The sequence below is a fragment of the Lissotriton helveticus genome, chromosome 8, assembly GCF_964261635.1.
Source record: "Lissotriton helveticus chromosome 8, aLisHel1.1, whole genome shotgun sequence".
Taxonomy (NCBI): Eukaryota; Metazoa; Chordata; class Amphibia; order Caudata; family Salamandridae; genus Lissotriton; species Lissotriton helveticus.
Window position 1 is genome coordinate 16,154,430 of NC_136069.1, and position 19,002 is coordinate 16,173,431.

The 19,002-nt window shown below is 53.9% G+C and overlaps 1 protein-coding gene across 1 annotated transcript in view; it reads left to right on the forward strand.

Moving 5' to 3' along the window:
• SLC37A1 (solute carrier family 37 member 1) overlaps nucleotides 1-19,002 on the forward strand; it is a 273,159-nt gene that overhangs the window by 228,123 nt on the left and 26,034 nt on the right. Inside the window, exon 18 of the mRNA XM_078656374.1 lies at nucleotides 17,859-17,956. Within this exon, the coding sequence (XP_078512500.1) occupies nucleotides 17,859-17,956 (98 nt within the window). The remainder of the gene's footprint in view (nucleotides 1-17,858; nucleotides 17,957-19,002) is intronic.

A 19,002-nucleotide genomic window follows, 5' to 3' on the forward strand; every position in this document is an offset into this window, starting at 1 on the left:
GGTGAGCAGCTGTACTTGAGTTTGTAGGTGAGTATCTGCACTCCAGGTATGTAGATGAGTGTCTGCATCCCAAGTCTGTAGATGAATATCTGTACTTTGGTCTGTAGATGAGTGTCTGCACCTCAGTTTCTGTAGAAGAGTGTCTTTACTGGGGTCTGTAGGCGAGTGTTTGTACTCGGGTCTTTAGGCGAGCATCTGCTACCCAGGTCTGTAGATGAGTGTCTGTACCCTGTATTCGGGTCTGTAGGTGAGGGTCTGCACCCTGGTTCTGTAGATGAATGTCTGTACTCAGGTCTGTAGAGGAGTGTCTCCACCCCAGCTCTGTAGATGAATGTCTGTATTTAGGTCTGTAGGTGAGCGTATGCACCCCAGGTCTGTAGAGTAGTGTCTACACCCTAGCTCTGTAGACGAGTGTCTGTACTCAGGTCTGTAGGTGAGCGTATGCACCCCACTCTGTAGATAGATGAGTGTCTGCAGCCTGTACTCGGGTCTCTAGGTGAGCATCTGTACTCGAGCTTGTAGGCGAGTGTCTGCACCCGAGGTCTGTAGATGAGTGTCTGTACTCGGGTCTGTAGGTGAGTGCTGCACCCCGCTCTGTAGATGAGTGTCTGCACCCTGTACTCGGGTCTGTTGGTGAGCATCTGTTCTCAAGTTTGTTGGCGAGTGTCTGCACCCCAGTTTCTGTATATGAGTGTCTTTACCGGTGTCTGTAGGCGAGTGTTTGTACTCGGGTCTTTAGGCGAGCATCTGCTACCCAGGTCTGTAGATGAGTGTCTGTATTCAGGTCTGTAGATGAGTGTCTGCACCTCAGGTCTGTAGATGAGTGTCTGCACCCCTGGTCTGTAGATGAGTGTCTGTACCCCAGGTCTGTAGATGAGTGTCTGTACCCCAGGTCTGTAGACGAGTGTCTGCACCCCAGGTCTGTAGATGAGTGTCTGTACTCAGATCTTTAGGTGAGCATATGTACTTGAGTTTGTGAGTGAATGTCTGCACCCCAGGTCTGTAGATGAGTATCTGCACCCCAGGTCTGTAGATGAGTGGTCTGTACTCAGGCTTGTAGGTGAGCTTCTGTACCCTGCTCTGTAGATGAGGGTCTGCACCCTGTACTCGGGTCTGTTGGTGAGCATCTGTACTCAAGTTTGTTGGCGAGTGTCTGCACCCCAGTTTCTGTAGATGGGTGTCTTTACTTGGGTCTGTAGGTGAGCGTCTGCACCCTGCTCTGTACGCAAGTGTCTGCACCCCAGGTCTGTAAATGAGCGTCTGTACTCGGTTCTATAGATGAGGGTCTGTACTCAGGTCTTTAGGTGAGCATCTGTACTTGAGTTTGTAGGTGAATATCTGCACCCCATATTTGTATATGAGTGTCTGTACTTGGTCCTGTAGATGAGTGTTGGTACTCGGGTCCAAAGGCGAGTATCTGTACTCGGGTCTCTGGTGAGTGTCTGTACTCGGGTCTGTAGCTGAGTGTCTGCACCCTGGTTCTGTAGATGTGTGTCTGTCCTCGGGTCAGTAGGTGAGCTTCTGTACCCCGAGTCTGTAGATGAGTGTCTTTACTGGGGTCTGTAGGCAAGTGGCTGCACCCTGCTCTGTAGATGAGTGTCTGCAGCTTGTACTCGGGTCTGTAGGTGAACGTCTGTATTCGAGATGGTAGGTGAGTGTCTGCACCCCAGGTCTGTAGACGAGTGTCTGTACTCAGGTCTGTAGATGAGTGTCTGCACCCCAGGTCTGTAGACGAGTGCCTGTACTCCAGGTCTGTAGACGAGTGTCTGTACTCAGGTCTGTAGATGAGTGTCTGCATCCCAGGTCTGTAGACAAGTGCCTGTACTCCAGGTCTGTAGACGAGTGCCTGTACTCAGGTCTGTAGATGAGTGTCTGCACCCCAGGTCTGTAGACAAGTGCCTGTACTCCAGGTCTGTAGACGAGTGCCTGTACTCCAGGTCTGTAGATGAGTGTCTGTGCTCAGGTCTGTAGATGAGTGCCTGCACCCCAGGTCTGTAGATAAGTGTCTGTACTCAGGTCTGTAGGTGAGTGAGTGCACCCCAGGTATGTAGATGAGTGTCTGTGCTTAGGTCTGTAGACAAGTGTCTGCACGCCAGGTCTGTAGATGGGCGTCAGTACTCAGGTCTGCAGGTGAGTGTCTGCATCCCAGGTCTGTAGATGAGTGTCTGCGGCCCGCCCTGTAGATAGATGAGTGTCTGCAGCCTGTACTCGAGTTTGTAGGCGAGTGTCTGCACCCAAGGTCTGTAGATGAGTGCCTGTACTCCAGGTCCGTAGATGAGTGCCTTTACTCCAGGTCTGTAGACGAGTGCCTGTACTCCAGGTCTGTCGATGAGTGCCTGTTCTCCAGATCTGTAGACGAGTGCCTGTACTCCAGGTCTGTAGACGAGTGCCGGTACTCCAGGTCTGTAGATGAGTGCCTGTACTCCAGGTGTGTAGACGAGTGCTTTTAGTCCATGTCTGCAGACGAGTGCCTGTACTCCAGGTCTGTAGATGAGTGCCTGTACTCCAGGTCTGTAGACGAGTGTCTGCACCCCAGGTCTGTAGATGAGTGTCTGTACTCAGATCTTTAGGTGAGCATATGTACTTGAGTTTGTGAGTGAATGTCTGCACCCCAGGTCTGTAGATGAGTATCTGCACCCCAGGTCTGTAGATGAGTGGTCTGTACTCAGGCTTGTAGGTGAGCTTCTGTACCCTGCTCTGTAGATGAGGGTCTGCACCCTGTACTCGGGTCTGTTGGTGAGCATCTGTACTCAAGTTTGTTGGCGAGTGTCTGCACCCCAGTTTCTGTAGATGGGTGTCTTTACTTGGGTCTGTAGGTGAGCGTCTGCACCCTGCTCTGTACGCAAGTGTCTGCACCCCAGGTCTGTAAATGAGCGTCTGTACTCGGTTCTATAGATGAGGGTCTGTACTCAGGTCTTTAGGTGAGCATCTGTACTTGAGTTTGTAGGTGAATATCTGCACCCCATATTTGTATATGAGTGTCTGTACTTGGTCCTGTAGATGAGTGTTGGTACTCGGGTCCAAAGGCGAGTATCTGTACTCGGGTCTCTGGTGAGTGTCTGTACTCGGGTCTGTAGCTGAGTGTCTGCACCCTGGTTCTGTAGATGTGTGTCTGTCCTCGGGTCAGTAGGTGAGCTTCTGTACCCCGAGTCTGTAGATGAGTGTCTTTACTGGGGTCTGTAGGCAAGTGGCTGCACCCTGCTCTGTAGATGAGTGTCTGCAGCTTGTACTCGGGTCTGTAGGTGAACGTCTGTATTCGAGATGGTAGGTGAGTGTCTGCACCCCAGGTCTGTAGACGAGTGTCTGTACTCAGGTCTGTAGATGAGTGTCTGCACCCCAGGTCTGTAGACGAGTGCCTGTACTCCAGGTCTGTAGACGAGTGTCTGTACTCAGGTCTGTAGATGAGTGTCTGCATCCCAGGTCTGTAGACAAGTGCCTGTACTCCAGGTCTGTAGACGAGTGCCTGTACTCAGGTCTGTAGATGAGTGTCTGCACCCCAGGTCTGTAGACAAGTGCCTGTACTCCAGGTCTGTAGACGAGTGCCTGTACTCCAGGTCTGTAGATGAGTGTCTGTGCTCAGGTCTGTAGATGAGTGCCTGCACCCCAGGTCTGTAGATAAGTGTCTGTACTCAGGTCTGTAGGTGAGTGAGTGCACCCCAGGTATGTAGATGAGTGTCTGTGCTTAGGTCTGTAGACAAGTGTCTGCACGCCAGGTCTGTAGATGGGCGTCAGTACTCAGGTCTGCAGGTGAGTGTCTGCATCCCAGGTCTGTAGATGAGTGTCTGCGGCCCGCCCTGTAGATAGATGAGTGTCTGCAGCCTGTACTCGAGTTTGTAGGCGAGTGTCTGCACCCAAGGTCTGTAGATGAGTGCCTGTACTCCAGGTCCGTAGATGAGTGCCTTTACTCCAGGTCTGTAGACGAGTGCCTGTACTCCAGGTCTGTCGATGAGTGCCTGTTCTCCAGATCTGTAGACGAGTGCCTGTACTCCAGGTCTGTAGACGAGTGCCGGTACTCCAGGTCTGTAGATGAGTGCCTGTACTCCAGGTGTGTAGACGAGTGCTTTTAGTCCATGTCTGCAGACGAGTGCCTGTACTCCAGGTCTGTAGATGAGTGCCTGTACTCCAGGTCTGTAGACGAGTGCCTGTATTCCAGGTCTGTTTATGAGTGCCTGTACTCCAGGTCTGTCAATGAGTGCCTGTACTCCAGGTCTGTCGATGAGTGCCTGTACTCCAGGTCTGTAGATGAGTGCTTGTACTCCAGGTCTGTCGACGAGTGCCTGTACTCCAGGTCTGTAGATGAGTGCCTGTACTCCAGGTCTGTAGATGAGTGCCTGTACTCCAGGTCTGTAGATGAGTGTCTGTACTCCAGGTCTGTAGATGAGTGTCTACACCCTGTACTCAAGATTGTAGGCGAGTGTCTGCACCCCAGGTCTGTAGACGAGTGCCAGTACTCCAGGTCTGTAGACGAGTGCCTGTACTCCAGGTCTGTAGATGAGTGCCTGTACTCCAGGTCTGTAGATGAGTGTCTGTACTCCAGGTCTGTCAACGAGTGCCTGTACTCCAGGTCTGTAGATGAGTGCCTGTACTCCAGGTCTGTAGTTGAGTGCCTGTACTCCAGGTCTGTAGATGAGTGCCTGTACTCCAGATCTGTAGATGAGTGCCTGTACTCCAGGTGTGTAGACGAGTGCTTGTACTCCAGGTCTGTTGATGAGTGTCTGTACTCCAGGTCTGTCGACGAGTGCCTGTACTTCAGGTCTGTTGATGAGTGTCTGTACTCCAGGTCTGTAGATGAGTGCCTGTACTCCAGGTCTGTAGACGAGTGCCTGTACTCCAGGTCTGTAGATGAGTGCCTGTACTCCAGGTCTGTAGATGAGTGCCTGTACTCCAGGTCTGTAGATGAGTGCCTGTACTCCAGGTCTGTAGACGAGTGCCTGTACTCCAGGTCTGTAGTTGAGTGCCTGTACTCCAGGTCTGTAGACGAGTGCCTGTACTCTAAGTCTGTAGATGAGTGCCTGTACTCCAGGTCTGTAGATGAGTGCCTGTACTCCAGGTCTGTAGACGAGTGCCTGTACTCCAGGTCTGTAGACGAGTGCCTGTACTCCAGGTCTGTAGACGAGTGCCTGTACTCCAGGTCTGTAGACGAGTGCCTGTACTCCAGGTCTGTAGACGAGTGCCTGTACTCCAGGTCTGTAGACGAGTGCCTGTACTCCAGGTCTGTAGGTGAGTGCCTGTACTCCAGGTCTGTAGGTGAGCGCCTGTACTCCAGGTCTGTAGATGAGTGCCTGTACTCCAGGTCTGTAGATGAGGGCCTGTACTCCAGGTCTGTAGATGAGGGCCTGTACTCCAGGTCTGTAGGCGAGTGACTGCACCCCAGGTCTGTAGATGAGTGCCTGTAGTCCAGGTCTGTCGAAGAGTGCCTGTACTCCAGGTCTGTAGATGAGTGCCTGTACTCCAGGTCTGTAGAGGTCGGTAGTTGAGTGTCTGTACTCCAGGTCTGTAGATGAGGGCCTGTACTCCAGGTCTGTAGATGAGTGCCTGTACTCCAGGTCTGTAGGTGAGTGCCTGTACTCCAGGTCTGTAGGTGAGTGCCTGTACTCCAGGTCTGTAGATGAGTGCCTGTACTCCAGGTCTGTAGATGAGTGGCTGTACTCCAGGTCTGTAGATGAGGGCCTGTACTCCAGGTCTGTAGGCGAGTGACTGCACCCCAGGTCTGTAGATGAGTGCCTGTAGTCCAGGTCTGTCGAAGAGTGCCTGTACTCCAGGTCTGTAGATGAGTGCCTGTACTCCAGGTCTGTAGGTGAGTGCCTGTACTCCAGGTCTGTAGGTGAGTGCCTGTACTCCAGGTCTGTAGATGAGTGCCTGTACTCCAGGTCTGTAGATGAGTGCCTGTACTCCAGGTCTGTAGATGAGGACCTGTACTCCAGGTCTGTAGGCGAGTGACTGCACCCCAGGTCTGTAGATGAGTGCCTGTAGTCCAGGTCTGTCGAAGAGTGCCTGTACTCCAGGTCTGTAGATGAGTGCCTGTACTCCAGGTCTGTAGGTGAGTGCCTGTACTCCAGGTCTGTAGGTGAGTGCCTGTACTCCAGGTCTGTAGATGAGTGCCTGTACTCCAGGTCTGTAGATGAGTGCCTGTACTCCAGGTCTGTAGATGAGGGCCTGTACTCCAGGTCTGTAGGCGAGTGACTGCACCCCAGGTCTGTAGATGAGTGCCTGTAGTCCAGGTCTGTCGAAGAGTGCCTGTACTCCAGGTCTGTAGATGAGTGCCTGTACTTCAGGTCTGTAGAGGTCTGTAGTTGAGTGTCTGTACTCCAGGTCTGTAGATGAGGGCCTGTATTCCAGGTCTGTTTATGAGTGCCTGTACTCCAGGTCTGTCGATGAGTGCCTGTACTCCAGGTCTGTCGATGAGTGCCTGTACTCCAGGTCTGTCGACGAGTGCCTGTACTCCAGGTCTGTAGATGAGTGCCTGTACTCCAGGTCTGTAGATGAGTGCCTGTACTCCAGGTCTGTAGATGAGTGCCTGTACTCCAGGTCTGTAGATGAGTGTCTACACCCTGTACTCAAGATTGTAGGCGAGTGTCTGCACCCCAGGTCTGTAGACGAGTGCCAGTACTCCAGGTCTGTAGACGAGTGCCTGTACTCCAGGTCTGTAGATGAGTGCCTGTACTCCAGGTCTGTAGATGAGTGTCTGTACTCCAGGTCTGTCGACGAGTGCCTGTACTCCAGGTCTGTAGATGAGTGCCTGTACTCCAGGTCTGTAGATGAGTGCCTGTACTCCAGATCTGTAGATGAGTGCCTGTACTCCAGGTGTGTAGACGAGTGCTTGTACTCCAGGTCTGTTGATGAGTGTCTGTACTCCAGGTCTGTCGACGAGTGCCTGTACTTCAGGTCTGTTGATGAGTGTCTGTACTCCAGGTCTGTAGATGAGTGCCTGTACTCCAGGTCTGTAGACGAGTGCCTGTACTCCAGGTCTGTAGATGAGTGCCTGTACTCCAGGTCTGTAGATGAGTGCCTGTACTCCAGGTCTGTAGATGAGTGCCTGTACTTCAGGTCTGTAGACGAGTGCCTGTACTCCAGGTCTGTAGTTGAGTGCCTGTACTCCAGGTCTGTAGACGAGTGCCTGTACTCTAAGTCTGTAGATGAGTGCCTGTACTCCAGGTCTGTAGATGAGTGCCTGTACTCCAGGTCTGTAGACGAGTGCCTGTACTCCAGGTCTGTAGACGAGTGCCTGTACTCCAGGTCTGTAGACGAGTGCCTGTACTCCAGGTCTGTAGACGAGTGCCTGTACTCCAGGTCTGTAGACGAGTGCCTGTACTCCAGGTCTGTAGGTGAGTGCCTGTACTCCAGGTCTGTAGGTGAGTGCCTGTACTCCAGGTCTGTAGATGAGTGCCTGTACTCCAGGTCTGTAGATGAGTGCCTGTACTCCAGGTCTGTAGATGAGGGCCTGTACTCCAGGTCTGTAGGCGAGTGACTGCACCCCAGGTCTGTAGATGAGTGCCTGTAGTCCAGGTCTGTCGAAGAGTGCCTGTACTCCAGGTCTGTAGATGAGTGCCTGTACTCCAGGTCTGTAGAGGTCTGTAGTTGAGTGTCTGTACTCCAGGTCTGTAGATGAGGGCCTGTACTCCAGGTCTGTAGATGAGTGCCTGTACTCCAGGTCTGTAGGTGAGCGCCTGTACTCCAGGTCTGTAGGTGAGTGCCTGTACTCCAGGTCTGTAAATGAGTGCCTGTACTCCAGGTCTGTAGATGAGGGCCTATACTCCAGGTCTGTAGAGGTCTGTAGTTGAGTGCCTGTACTCCAGGTCTGTCGTTGAGTGCCTGTACTCCAGGTCTGTAGATGAGGGCCTGTACTCCAGGTCTGTAGATGAGGGCCTGTACTCCAGGTCTGTAGATGAGGGCCTGTACTCCAGGTCTGTAGACGAGTGCCTGTACTCCAGGTCTGTAGATGAGGGCCTGTACTCCAGGTCTGTAGATGAGGGCCTGTACTCCAGGTCTGTAGACGAGTGCCTGTACTCCAGGTCTGTAGATGAGGGCCTGTACTCCAGGTCTGTAGAGGTCTGTAGTTGAATGCCTGTACTCCAGGTCTGTAGAGGTCTGTAGTTGAGTGCCTGTACTCCATGTCTGTCGTTGAGTGCCTGTACTCCAGGTCTGTAGATGAGGGCCTGTACTCCAGGTCTGTAGATGAGGGCCTGTACTCCAGGTCTGTAGACGAGTGCCTGTACTCCAGGTCTGTGGATGAGGGCCTGTACTCCAGGTCTGTAGATGAGGGCCTGTACTCCAGGTCTGTAGACGAGTGCCTGTACTCCAGGTCTGTAGATGAGTGCCTGTACTCCAGGTCTGTAGACGAGTGCCTGTTCTCCAGGTCTGTCGTTGAGTGCCTGTACTCCAGGTCTGTCGTTGAGTGCCTGTACTCCAGGTCTGTCGTTGAGTGCCTGTACTCCAGGTCTGTAGATGAGTGCCTGTACTCCAGGTCTGTAGATGAGTGCCTTTACTCCAGGTCTGTAGGCGAGTGCCTGTACTCCAGGGCTGTAGATGAGTGCCTTTACTCCAGGTCTGTAGATGAGTGCCTGTACTCCAGGTCTGTAGATGAGTGCCTGTACTCCAGGTCTGTAGGCGAGTGCCTGTACTCCAGGGCTGTAGATGAGTGCCTTTACTCCAGGTCTGTAGATGAGTGCCTGTACTCCAGGTCTGTAGATGAGTGCCTGTACTCCAGGTCTGTAGATGAGTGCCTGTACTCCAGGTCTGTAGATGAGTGCCTGTACTCCAGGTCTGTAGATGAGGGCCTGTACTCCAGGTCTGTAGATGAGTGCCTGTACTCCAGGTCTGTAGATGAGTGCCTGTACTCCAGGTCTGTAGATGAGTGCCTGTACTCCAGGTCTGTAGGCGAGTGCCTGTACTCCAGGGCTGTAGATGAGTGCCTTTACTCCAGGTCTGTAGATGAGTGCCTGTACTCCAGGTCTGTAGATGAGTGCCTGTACTCCAGGTCTGTAGGCGAGTGCCTGTACTCCAGGTCTGTAGGCGAGTGCCTGTACTCCAGGGCTGTAGATGAGTGCCTGTTCTCCAGATCTGTAGATGAGGGCCTGTACTCCAGGTCTGTAGATGAGTGCCTGTACTCCAGGTCTGTAGATGAGTGCCTGTACTCCAGGTCTGTAGATGAGTGCCTGTACTCCAGATCTGTAGATGAGGGCCTGTACTCCAGGTCTGTAGATGAGTGCCTGTACTCCAGGTCTGTAGATGAGTGCCTGTACTCCAGGTCTGTAGATGAATGCCTGTACTCCAGGTCTGTAGGCGAGTGCCTGTACTCCAGGGCTGTAGATGAGTGCCTTTACTCCAGGTCTGTAGATGAGTGCCTGTACTCCAGGTCTGTTATCACAAGCCTGCATGCTCTGGAGCAGTCTGCTTTCCTGGTTTTGTAGTAGAGCCTCTGCATGTTTATTATGTGAGAGTGAGGGTCTGTAGGTGAGTGTAGCCACTTCAGCGTTCATTGCTGAGTATCCCCACTCCTTCCACTTTCCTGTTTGTTCACCTTTGGGAGGGAGGTGCATGATAAGAAAGGGGCCAAGTGGGGTTTGGCTGGAGGGACCTGTATCCTGTGTTAGGTGCTACACTTTTGTTGAAGATTGAAGGAGCCTGCACTGCACACTGCAGTAAGCATCCCACCAACAATAAGGTTTAATGGCTGCACATTGCAGTAGGTACCATATCTCTGGTAAAGGATATAGGGGCTTACACTGCAGCCTGCAGTGGGATCACCCCACTGATAAGAATTAAAAGGGGCTGCACTGTACCCTGCAGTGGGTATCACACCGCTCACGATTGTTAAAGGGGCTGCGCTGTACCCTGCAGTGGGTATCGCTCCCCTCGTGATTCTTAAAGGGGCCGCGCTGTACCCTGCAGTGGGTATCACACAGCTCGTGATTGTTAAAGGGGCTGCACTGTACCCTGCAGTGGGTATCACGCCGCTCGTCATTGTTAAAGGGGCCGTGCTGTACCCTGCAGTGGGTATCACACCGCTCGTGATTGTTAAAGGGGCTGCGCTGTACCCTGCAATGGGTATCACACCTCTTGTGATTGTTAAAGGGACGTGCTGTACCCTGCAGCGGGTATCACACCGCTCGTGATTGTTAAAGGGGCTGCACTGTACCCTGCAGTGGGTATCACACCGCTCGTGATTGTTAAAGGGGCCGCGCTGTACCCTGCAGTGGGTATCACGCCGCTTGTGATTGTTAAAGGGGCTGCGCTGTACCCTGCAGTGGGTATCACACCGCTCGTGATTGTTAAAGGGGCCGCGCTGTACCCTGCAGTGGGTATCACACCGCTCGTGATTGTTAAAGGCGCTGCACTGTACCCTGCAGTGGGTAGCACACCGCTCGTGATTGTTAAAGGGGCTGCACTGTACCCTGCAGTGGGTATCACACCGCTTGTGATTGTTAAAGGGGCCGTGCTGTACCTTGCAGCGGGTATTATAACGCTTGTGATTATTAAAGGGGCCGCGCTGTACCCTGCCGTGGGTATCACACTGCTCGTGATTGTTAAAGGGGCCGCGCTGTACTCTGCAGTGGGTATCACACTGCTCATGATTGTTAAAGGGGCCGCGCTGTACCCTGCAGCGGGTATCACACCGCTCGTGTTTGTTAAAGGGGCTGCACTGTACCCTGCAGTGGGTATCACAACGCTCGTGATTGTTAAAGGGGCTGCGCTGTACCCTGCAGTGGAAATCACACCGCTCGTGATTGTTAAAGGGGCTGCGCTGTACCCTGCAGTGGGTATCACACCGCTCGTGATTGTTAAAGGGGCTGCGCTGTACCCTGCAGTGGGTATCACACCGCTCGTGATTGTTAAAGGGGCTGTACTGTACCCTCCAGTGGGTATCACACCGCTCGTGTTTGTTAAAGGGGCTGCACTGTACCCTGCAGTGGGTATCACACCCCTCGTGATTGTTAAAAGCGACGTGCTGTACCCTGCAGTGGGTATCACGACGCTCGTGATTGTTAAAGGGGCTGCGCTGTACCCTGCAGTGGTTATCACACCGCTGTGATTGTTAAAGGGGCTGCGCTATACCCTGCAGTGGGTATCACACCGCTCGTGATTGTTAAAGGGGCCGCGTCATACCCTGCAGTGGGTATCACACCGCTCGTGATGGTTCATGGGTCCCCGCTATACTCTGCAGTGGGTATCACACAGCTCGTGATTGTTAAAGGGGCTGCGCTGTACCCTGCAGCGGGTATCACACCGCTCGTGATTGTTAAAGGGGCTGTACTGTACCCTCCAGTGGGTATCACACCGCTCGTGTTTGCTAAAGGGGCTGCACTGTACCCTGCAGTGGGTATCACACCGCTCGTGATTGTTAAAGGTGCTCTCGCTGTACCCTGCAGTGAGTATCACACCGCTCGTGATTGTTAAAGGGGCCGTGCTGTACCCTGCAGTGGGTATCACACCGCTCGTGATTGTTAAAGGTGCTGCGCTGTACCCTGCAGTGGGTATCACACCGCTCATGATTGTTAAAGGGGCTGCACTGTACCCTGCAGTGGGTATCGCACCGCTCGTGATTGTTAAAGGGGCTGCACTGTACCCTGCAGTGGGTATCACACCCCTCGTGATTGTTAAAGGGCCCGCACTGTACCCTGCAGTGGGTATCACACCCCTCGTGATTGTTAAAGGGCCCGCACTGTACCCTGCAGTGGGTATCACACCCCTCGTGATTGTTAAAGGGCCCGCACTGTACCCTGCAGTGGGTATCACACCGCTCGTGATTGTTAAAGGGGCCGCACTGTACCCTGCAGTGGGTATCACACCGCTCGTGATTGCTAAAGGGGCTGCACTGTACCCTGCAGTGGGTATCACACCACTCGTGATTGTTAAAGGGGCCGCGCTGTACCCTGCAGTGGGTATCACACCGCTCGTGATTGTTAAAGGCGCCGCGCTGTACCCTGCAGTGGGTATCACACCGCTCGTGATTGTTAAAGGTGCTGCGCTGTACCCTGCAGTGGGTATCACACCGCTCGTGATTGTTAATGGAGCCGCACTGTGCCCTGCAGTGGGTATCGCACCGCTCGTGATTGTTAAAGGGGATGCGCTGTACCCTGCAGTGAGTATCACACCGCTCGTGATTGTTAAAGGGGCCGCACTGTACCCTGCAGTGGGTATCACACCGCTCGTGATTGTTAAAGGGGCCGCGCTGTACTCTGCAGTGGGTATCACACCGCTCGTGATTGTTAAAGGGGCTGCGCTGTACCCTGCAGTGGGTATCACACCGCTCGTGATTGTTATAGGGGCCGCACTGTGCCCTGCAGAGGGTATCACACCGCTCGTGATTGTTAAAGGGGCTGCGCTGTACCCTGCAGTGGGTATCACGCCGCTCGTCATTGTTAAAGGGGCCGCGCTGTACCCTGCAGTGGGTATCACACTGCTCGTGATTGTTAAAGGTGCTGCGCTGTACCCTGCAGTGGGTATCACACCGCTCGTGATTGTTAATGGAGCCGCACTGGACCCTGCAGTGGGTATCACACCGCTCGTGATTGTTAAAGGTGCTGCGCTGTACCCTGCAGTGGGTATCACACCGCTCGTGATTGTTAAAGGGGCCGCACTGTACCCTGCAGTGGGTATCACACCGCTCGTGATTGTTAAAGGGGCCACGCTGTACCTTGCAGTGGGTATCACACCCCTCGTGATTGTTAAAGGGCCCGCACTGTACCCTGCAGTGGGTATCACACCGCTCGTGAATGTTAAAGGGCCCGCACTGTACCCTACAGTGAGTATCACACCGCTCGTGATTGTTAATGGGGACGCACTGTGCCCTGTAGTGGGTATCGCACCGCTCGTGATTGTTAAAGGGGATGCGCTGTACCCTGCAGTGAGTATCACACCGCTCGTGATTGTTAAAGGGGCCGCACTGTACCCTGCAGTGGGTATCACACCGCTCGTGAATGTTAAAGGGCCCGCACTGTACCCTACAGTGAGTATCACACCGCTCGTGATTGTTAAAGGTGCTGCGCTGTACCCTGCAGTGGGTATCACACAGCTCGTGATTGTTAAAGGGGCCGCACTGTACCCTGCAGAGGGTATCACACCGCTCGTGATTGTTAAAGGGGCCACGCTGTACCTTGCAGTGGGTATCACACCCCTCGTGATTGTTAAAGGGCCCGCACTGTACCCTGCAGTGGGTATCACACCGCTCGTGAATGTTAAAGGGCCCGCACTGTACCCTACAGTGAGTATCACACCGCTCGTGATTGTTAATGGGGACGCACTGTGCCCTGTAGTGGGTATCGCACCGCTCGTGATTGTTAAAGGGGATGCGCTGTACCCTGCAGTGAGTATCACACCGCTCGTGATTGTTAAAGGGGCCGCACTGTACCCTGCAGTGGGTATCACACCGCTCGTGAATGTTAAAGGGCCCGCACTGTACCCTACAGTGAGTATCACACCGCTCGTGATTGTTAAAGGTGCTGCGCTGTACCCTGCAGTGGGTATCACACAGCTCGTGATTGTTAAAGGGGCCGCACTGTACCCTGCAGAGGGTATCACACCGCTCGTGATTGTTAAAGGGGCCACGCTGTACCTTGCAGTGGGTATCACACCCCTCGTGATTGTTAAAGGGCCCGCACTGTACCCTGCAGTGGGTATCACACCGCTCGTGAATGTTAAAGGGCCCGCACTGTACCCTACAGTGAGTGTCACACCGCTCGTGATTGTTAAAGGGGCCGCACTGTGCCCTGCAGTGGGTATCGCACCGCTCGTGATTGTTAAAGGGGATGCGCTGTACCCTGCAGTGAGTATCACACCGCTCGTGATTGTTAAAGGGGCCGCACTGTACCCTGCAGTGGGTATCACACCGCTCGTGATTGTTAAAGGGGCCGCGCTGTACTCTGCAGTGGGTATCACACCGCTCGTGATTGTTAAAGGGGCCGCACTGTACCCTGCAGTGGGTATCACACCGCTCGTGATTGTTAAAGGGGCCGCGCTGTACTCTGCAGTGGGTATCACACCGCTCGTGATTGTTAAAGGGGCCGCGCTGTACCCTGCAGTGGGAATCACACCGCTCGTGATTGTTAAAGGGGCCGCGCTGTACCCTGCAGTGGGTATCACACCGCTCGTGATTGTTAAAGGGGCCGCACTGTGCCCTGCAGAGGGAATCACACCGCTCGTGATTGTGAAAGGGGCTGCACTGTACCCTGCAGTGGGTATCACACCGCTTGTGATTGTTAAAGGCGCTGCACTGTACCCTGCAGTGGGTATCACACCGCTCGTCATTGTTAAAGGGGCCGTGCTGTACCCTGCAGTGGGTATCACACCGCTCGTGATTGTTAAAGGGGCTGCGCTGTACCCTGCAGTGGGTATCACACCGCTCGTCATTGTTAAAGGGGCCGCGCTGTACCCTGCAGTGGGTATCACACCGCTTGTGATTGTTAAAGGCGCTGCACTGTACCCTGCAGTTGGTATCACACCGCTCGTCATTGTTAAAGGGGCCGTGCTGTACCCTGCAGTGGGTATCACACCGCTCGTGATTGTTAAAGGGGCCGCACTGTACCCTGCAGTGGGTATCACACCGCTTGTGATTGTTAAAGGGGCCGCGCTGTACCCTGCAGTGGGTATCACACCGCTCGTGATTGTTAAAGGGGCCGCGCTGTACCCTGCAGTGGGTATCACACCGCTTGTGATTGTTAAAGGCGCTGCACTGTACCCTGCAGTGGGTATCACACCGCTCGTCATTGTTAAAGGGGCCGTGCTGTACCCTGCAGTGGGTATCACACCGCTCGTGATTGTTAAAGGGGCCGCACTGTACCCTGCAGTGGGTATCACACCGCTCGTGATTGTTAAAGGGGCCGCGCTGTACCCTGCAGTGGGTATCACACCGCTCGTCATTGTTAAAGGGGCCGTGCTGTACCCTGCAGTGGGTATCACGCCGCTCATGATTGATAAAGGGGCCGCACTGTACCCTGCAGTGGGTATCACACCGCTCGTGAATGTTAAAGGGCCCGCACTGTACCCTACAGTGAGTATCACACCACTCATGATTGTTAAAGGGGCCGCACTGTGCCCTGCAGTGGGTATCGCACCGCTCGTGATTGTTAAAGGGGATGCGCTGTACCCTGCAGTGAGTATCACACCGCTCGTGATTGTTAAAGGGGCCGCACTGTACCCTGCAGTGGGTATCACACCGCTTGTGATTGTTAAAGGGGCCACGCTGTACCTTGCAGTGGGTATCACACCCCTCGTGATTGTTAAAGGGCCCGCACTGTACCCTGCAGTGGGTATCACACCGCTCGTGAATGTTAAAGGGCCCGCACTGTACCCTACAGTGAGTATCACACCGCTCGTGATTGTTAAAGGGGCCGCACTGTGCCCTGCAGTGGGTATCGCACCGCTCGTGATTGTTAAAGGGGATGCGCTGTACCCTGCAGTGAGTATCACACCGCTCGTGATTGTTAAAGGGGCCGCACTGTACCCTGCAGTGGGTATCACACCGCTCGTGATTGTTAAAGGGGCCGCGCTGTACTCTGCAGTGGGTATCACACCGCTCGTGATTGTTAAAGGGGCCGCACTGTACCCTGCAGTGGGTATCACACCGCTCGTGATTGTTAAAGGGGCCACGCTGTACCTTGCAGTGGGTATCACACCCCTCGTGATTGTTAAAGGGCCCGCACTGTACCCTGCAGTGGGTATCACACCGCTCGTCATTGTTAAGGGGTCGTGCTGTACCCTGCAGTGGGTATCACACCGCACGTGATTGTTAAAGGGGCCGCACTGTACCCTGCAGTGGGTATCACACCGCTCGTGATTGTTAAAGGGGCCGCGCTGTACCCTGCAGTGGGTATCACACCGCTCGTCATTGTTAAAGGGGCCGTGCTGTACCCTGCAGTGGGTATCACGCCGCTCATGATTGATAAAGGGGCCGCACTGTGCCCTGCAATGGGTATCACACCGCTCGTGAATGTTAAAGGGCCCGCGCTGTACCCTACAGTGAGTATCACACTGCTCGTGATTGTTAAAGGGGCCACACTGTGCCCTGCAATGGGTATCGCACCGCTCGTGATTGTTAAAGGGGCCGCACTGTACCCTGCAGTGGGTATCACACCGCTCGTGATTGTTAAAGGGGCCGCGCTGTACTCTGCAGTGGGTATCACACCGCTCGTGATTGTTAAAGGGGCCGCACTGTACCCTGCAGTGGGTATCACACCGCTCGTGATTGTTAAAGGGGCCGCACTGTACCCTGCAGTGGGTATCACACCGCTCGTGATTGTTAAAGGGGCCGCGCTGTACCCTGCAGTGGGTATCACACCGCTCGTGATTGTTAAAGGGGCCGCACTGTGCCCTGCAGAGGGAATCACACCGTTTGTGATTGTGAAAGGGGCTGCACTGTACCCTGCAGTGGGTATCACACCGCTCGTGGTTGATAAAGGGGCTGCGCTGTACCCTGCAGTGGGTGTCACACCGCTCGTGATTGTTCAAGGGGCTGCACTGTACCCTGCAGGGGGTATCACACCCCTCATGATTGTTAAAGGCGCTGCACTGTACCCTGCAGTGGGTATCACACCGCTCTTGATTGATAAAGGGGCCGCACTGTACCCTGCAGATGGTGTCACGCCGCTCGTCATTGTTAAAGGGGCCGTGCTGTACCCTGCAGTGGGTATCACACCGCTCGTGATTGTTAAAGGGGCTGCACTGTACCCTGCAGTGGGTATCGCACCGCTCGTGATTGTTAAAGGGGCCGCACTGTACCCTGCAGAGGGTATCGCACCGCTCGTGATTGTTAAAGGGGCCGTGCTGTACCCTGCAGTGGGTATCACACCGCTCGTGATTGTTAAAGGGGCTGCACTGTACCCTGCAGTGGGTATCGCACCGCTCGTGATTGTTAAAGGGGCCGCACTGTACCCTGCAGAGGGTATCGCACCGCTCGTGATTGTTAAAGGGGCCGTGCTGTACCCTGCAGTGGGTATCACACCGCTCGTGATTGTTAAAGGGCCCGCACTGTACCCTGCAGTGCGTATCACACCGCTCGTGATTGTTAAAGGGGCCGCGCTGTACCCTGCAGCGGGTATCACACCGCTCGTGGTTGTTAAAGGGGCTGCGCTGTACCCTGCAGTGGGTATCACACCGCTCGTGATTGTTAAAGGGGCCGCGCTGTACCCTGCAGTGGGTTTCACACCGCTCGTGGTTGTTAAAGGGGCTGCGCTGTACCCTGCAGTGGGTATCACGCCGCTCATGATTGATAAAGGGGCCGCGCTGTACCCTGCAGTGGGTTTCACACCGCTCGTGGTTGTTAAAGGGGCTGCGCTGTACCCTGCAGTGGGTATCACGCCGCTCATGATTGATAAAGGGGCCGCACTGTACCCTGCAGTGGGTATCACACCGCTCGTGATTGTTAAAGGGGCCGCGCTGTACCCTGCAGTGGGTATCACACCGCTCGTGGTTGTTAAAGGGGCTGCGCTGTACCCTGCAGTGGGTATCACGCCGCTCATGATTGATAAAGGGGCCGCGCTGTACCCTACAGTGCCACCTTTCCTCTGCCTTGGGTATATGACCTTGTGTCAGGGCTGATAGTGAAGGGGTGAACTCTGCACCAGTTATCTCACCTCTTGGAAGGGAGGGTGCCAAGGGGCAGAAACTTGAAGTTGATATTCTTAGAGGGGGCAGGACCTTGCAGTTGGTATCAGTCTCCTGGTATATGGGCATTAGTTAAACAGGGTATAACTCCTTCTGTGAGGAGTTATGGTTGAGGGGGGGACTCTGCAGCAGGTAGGTGACCTTTGGCGAGGGGTGTTGTTTGGAAGGGGGCGGATCCTACTGCAATGATCCCATCTCTGGTCAGGAGGTTGTTACCCCTGAGGAGAGCTGTGCTGACTCCGTGTTTCATCCTTTAGGTGCTGCCCTCGGACCCCTGCTGGCAGGACTCATCTCCCCCTCAGGATGGCACAATGTCTTCTACATGCTGATGGTGGCAGACGCCTGCGCGTTACTGGTGAGTGGATACAATACTGCCTAGCACACTGAAGACCCCCCACAAACACCCAACTCTTGCACCTCTGAGTCATGTTCAAATACTGCAGCCCTCAGGTCTAGCACACCTGGTGTCATCTCCAGGGACAGCTGACATGTGATAGTGTAGCAGGACTGATTTCATCTTCATGCAGTCTAACCCTCAAGTGCAGCACTGGCCTCAACTTCAGACTCCACAACTCACAAGTGCAGCACACACTGGCCTCATCTTCAGATACCACAACTCACAAGTGCAGCATACACTGGCCTTATCTTCAGATACCACAACTCACAAGTGCAGCACACACTGGCCTTATCTTCAGATACCACAACTCACAAGTGCAGCACACACTGGCCTCATCTTCAGATACCACAACTCACAAGTGCAGCACTGGCCTCATCTTGAGATACCACAACTCACAAGTGCAGCACACACTGGCCTCATCTTCAGATACCACAACTCACAAGTGCAGCACTGGCCTCATCTTGAGATACCACAACTCACAAGTGCAGCACACACTTGCCTCATCTTCAGATACCACAACTCACAAGTGCAGCACACACTGGCCTCATCTTCAGATACCACAACTCACAAGTGCAGCACTGGCCTCATCTGAAGATACCACAATTCACAAGTGCAGCAGACACTGGACTCATCTTCAGATACCACAACTCACAAGTGCAGCACACACTGGCCTCATCTTCAGATACCACAACTCACAAGTGCAACACACACTGACCTCATCTTCAGATACCATACCTCAAATGCAGCACGCACTGGCCTCATCTTCAGATACCACAACTCACAAGTGCAGCACACACTGGCCTCATCTGAAGATACCACAACTCACAAGTGCAGCAGACACTGGCCTCATCCTCAGATACCACAACTCAAAAGTGCAGCACACACTGTCCTCATCTTCAGATACCACAAGTCACAAGTGCAGCACACACTGGCCTCATCCTCAGATACCACAACTCACAAGTGCAGCAGACACTGGCCTCATCTTCAGATACCACAACTCACAA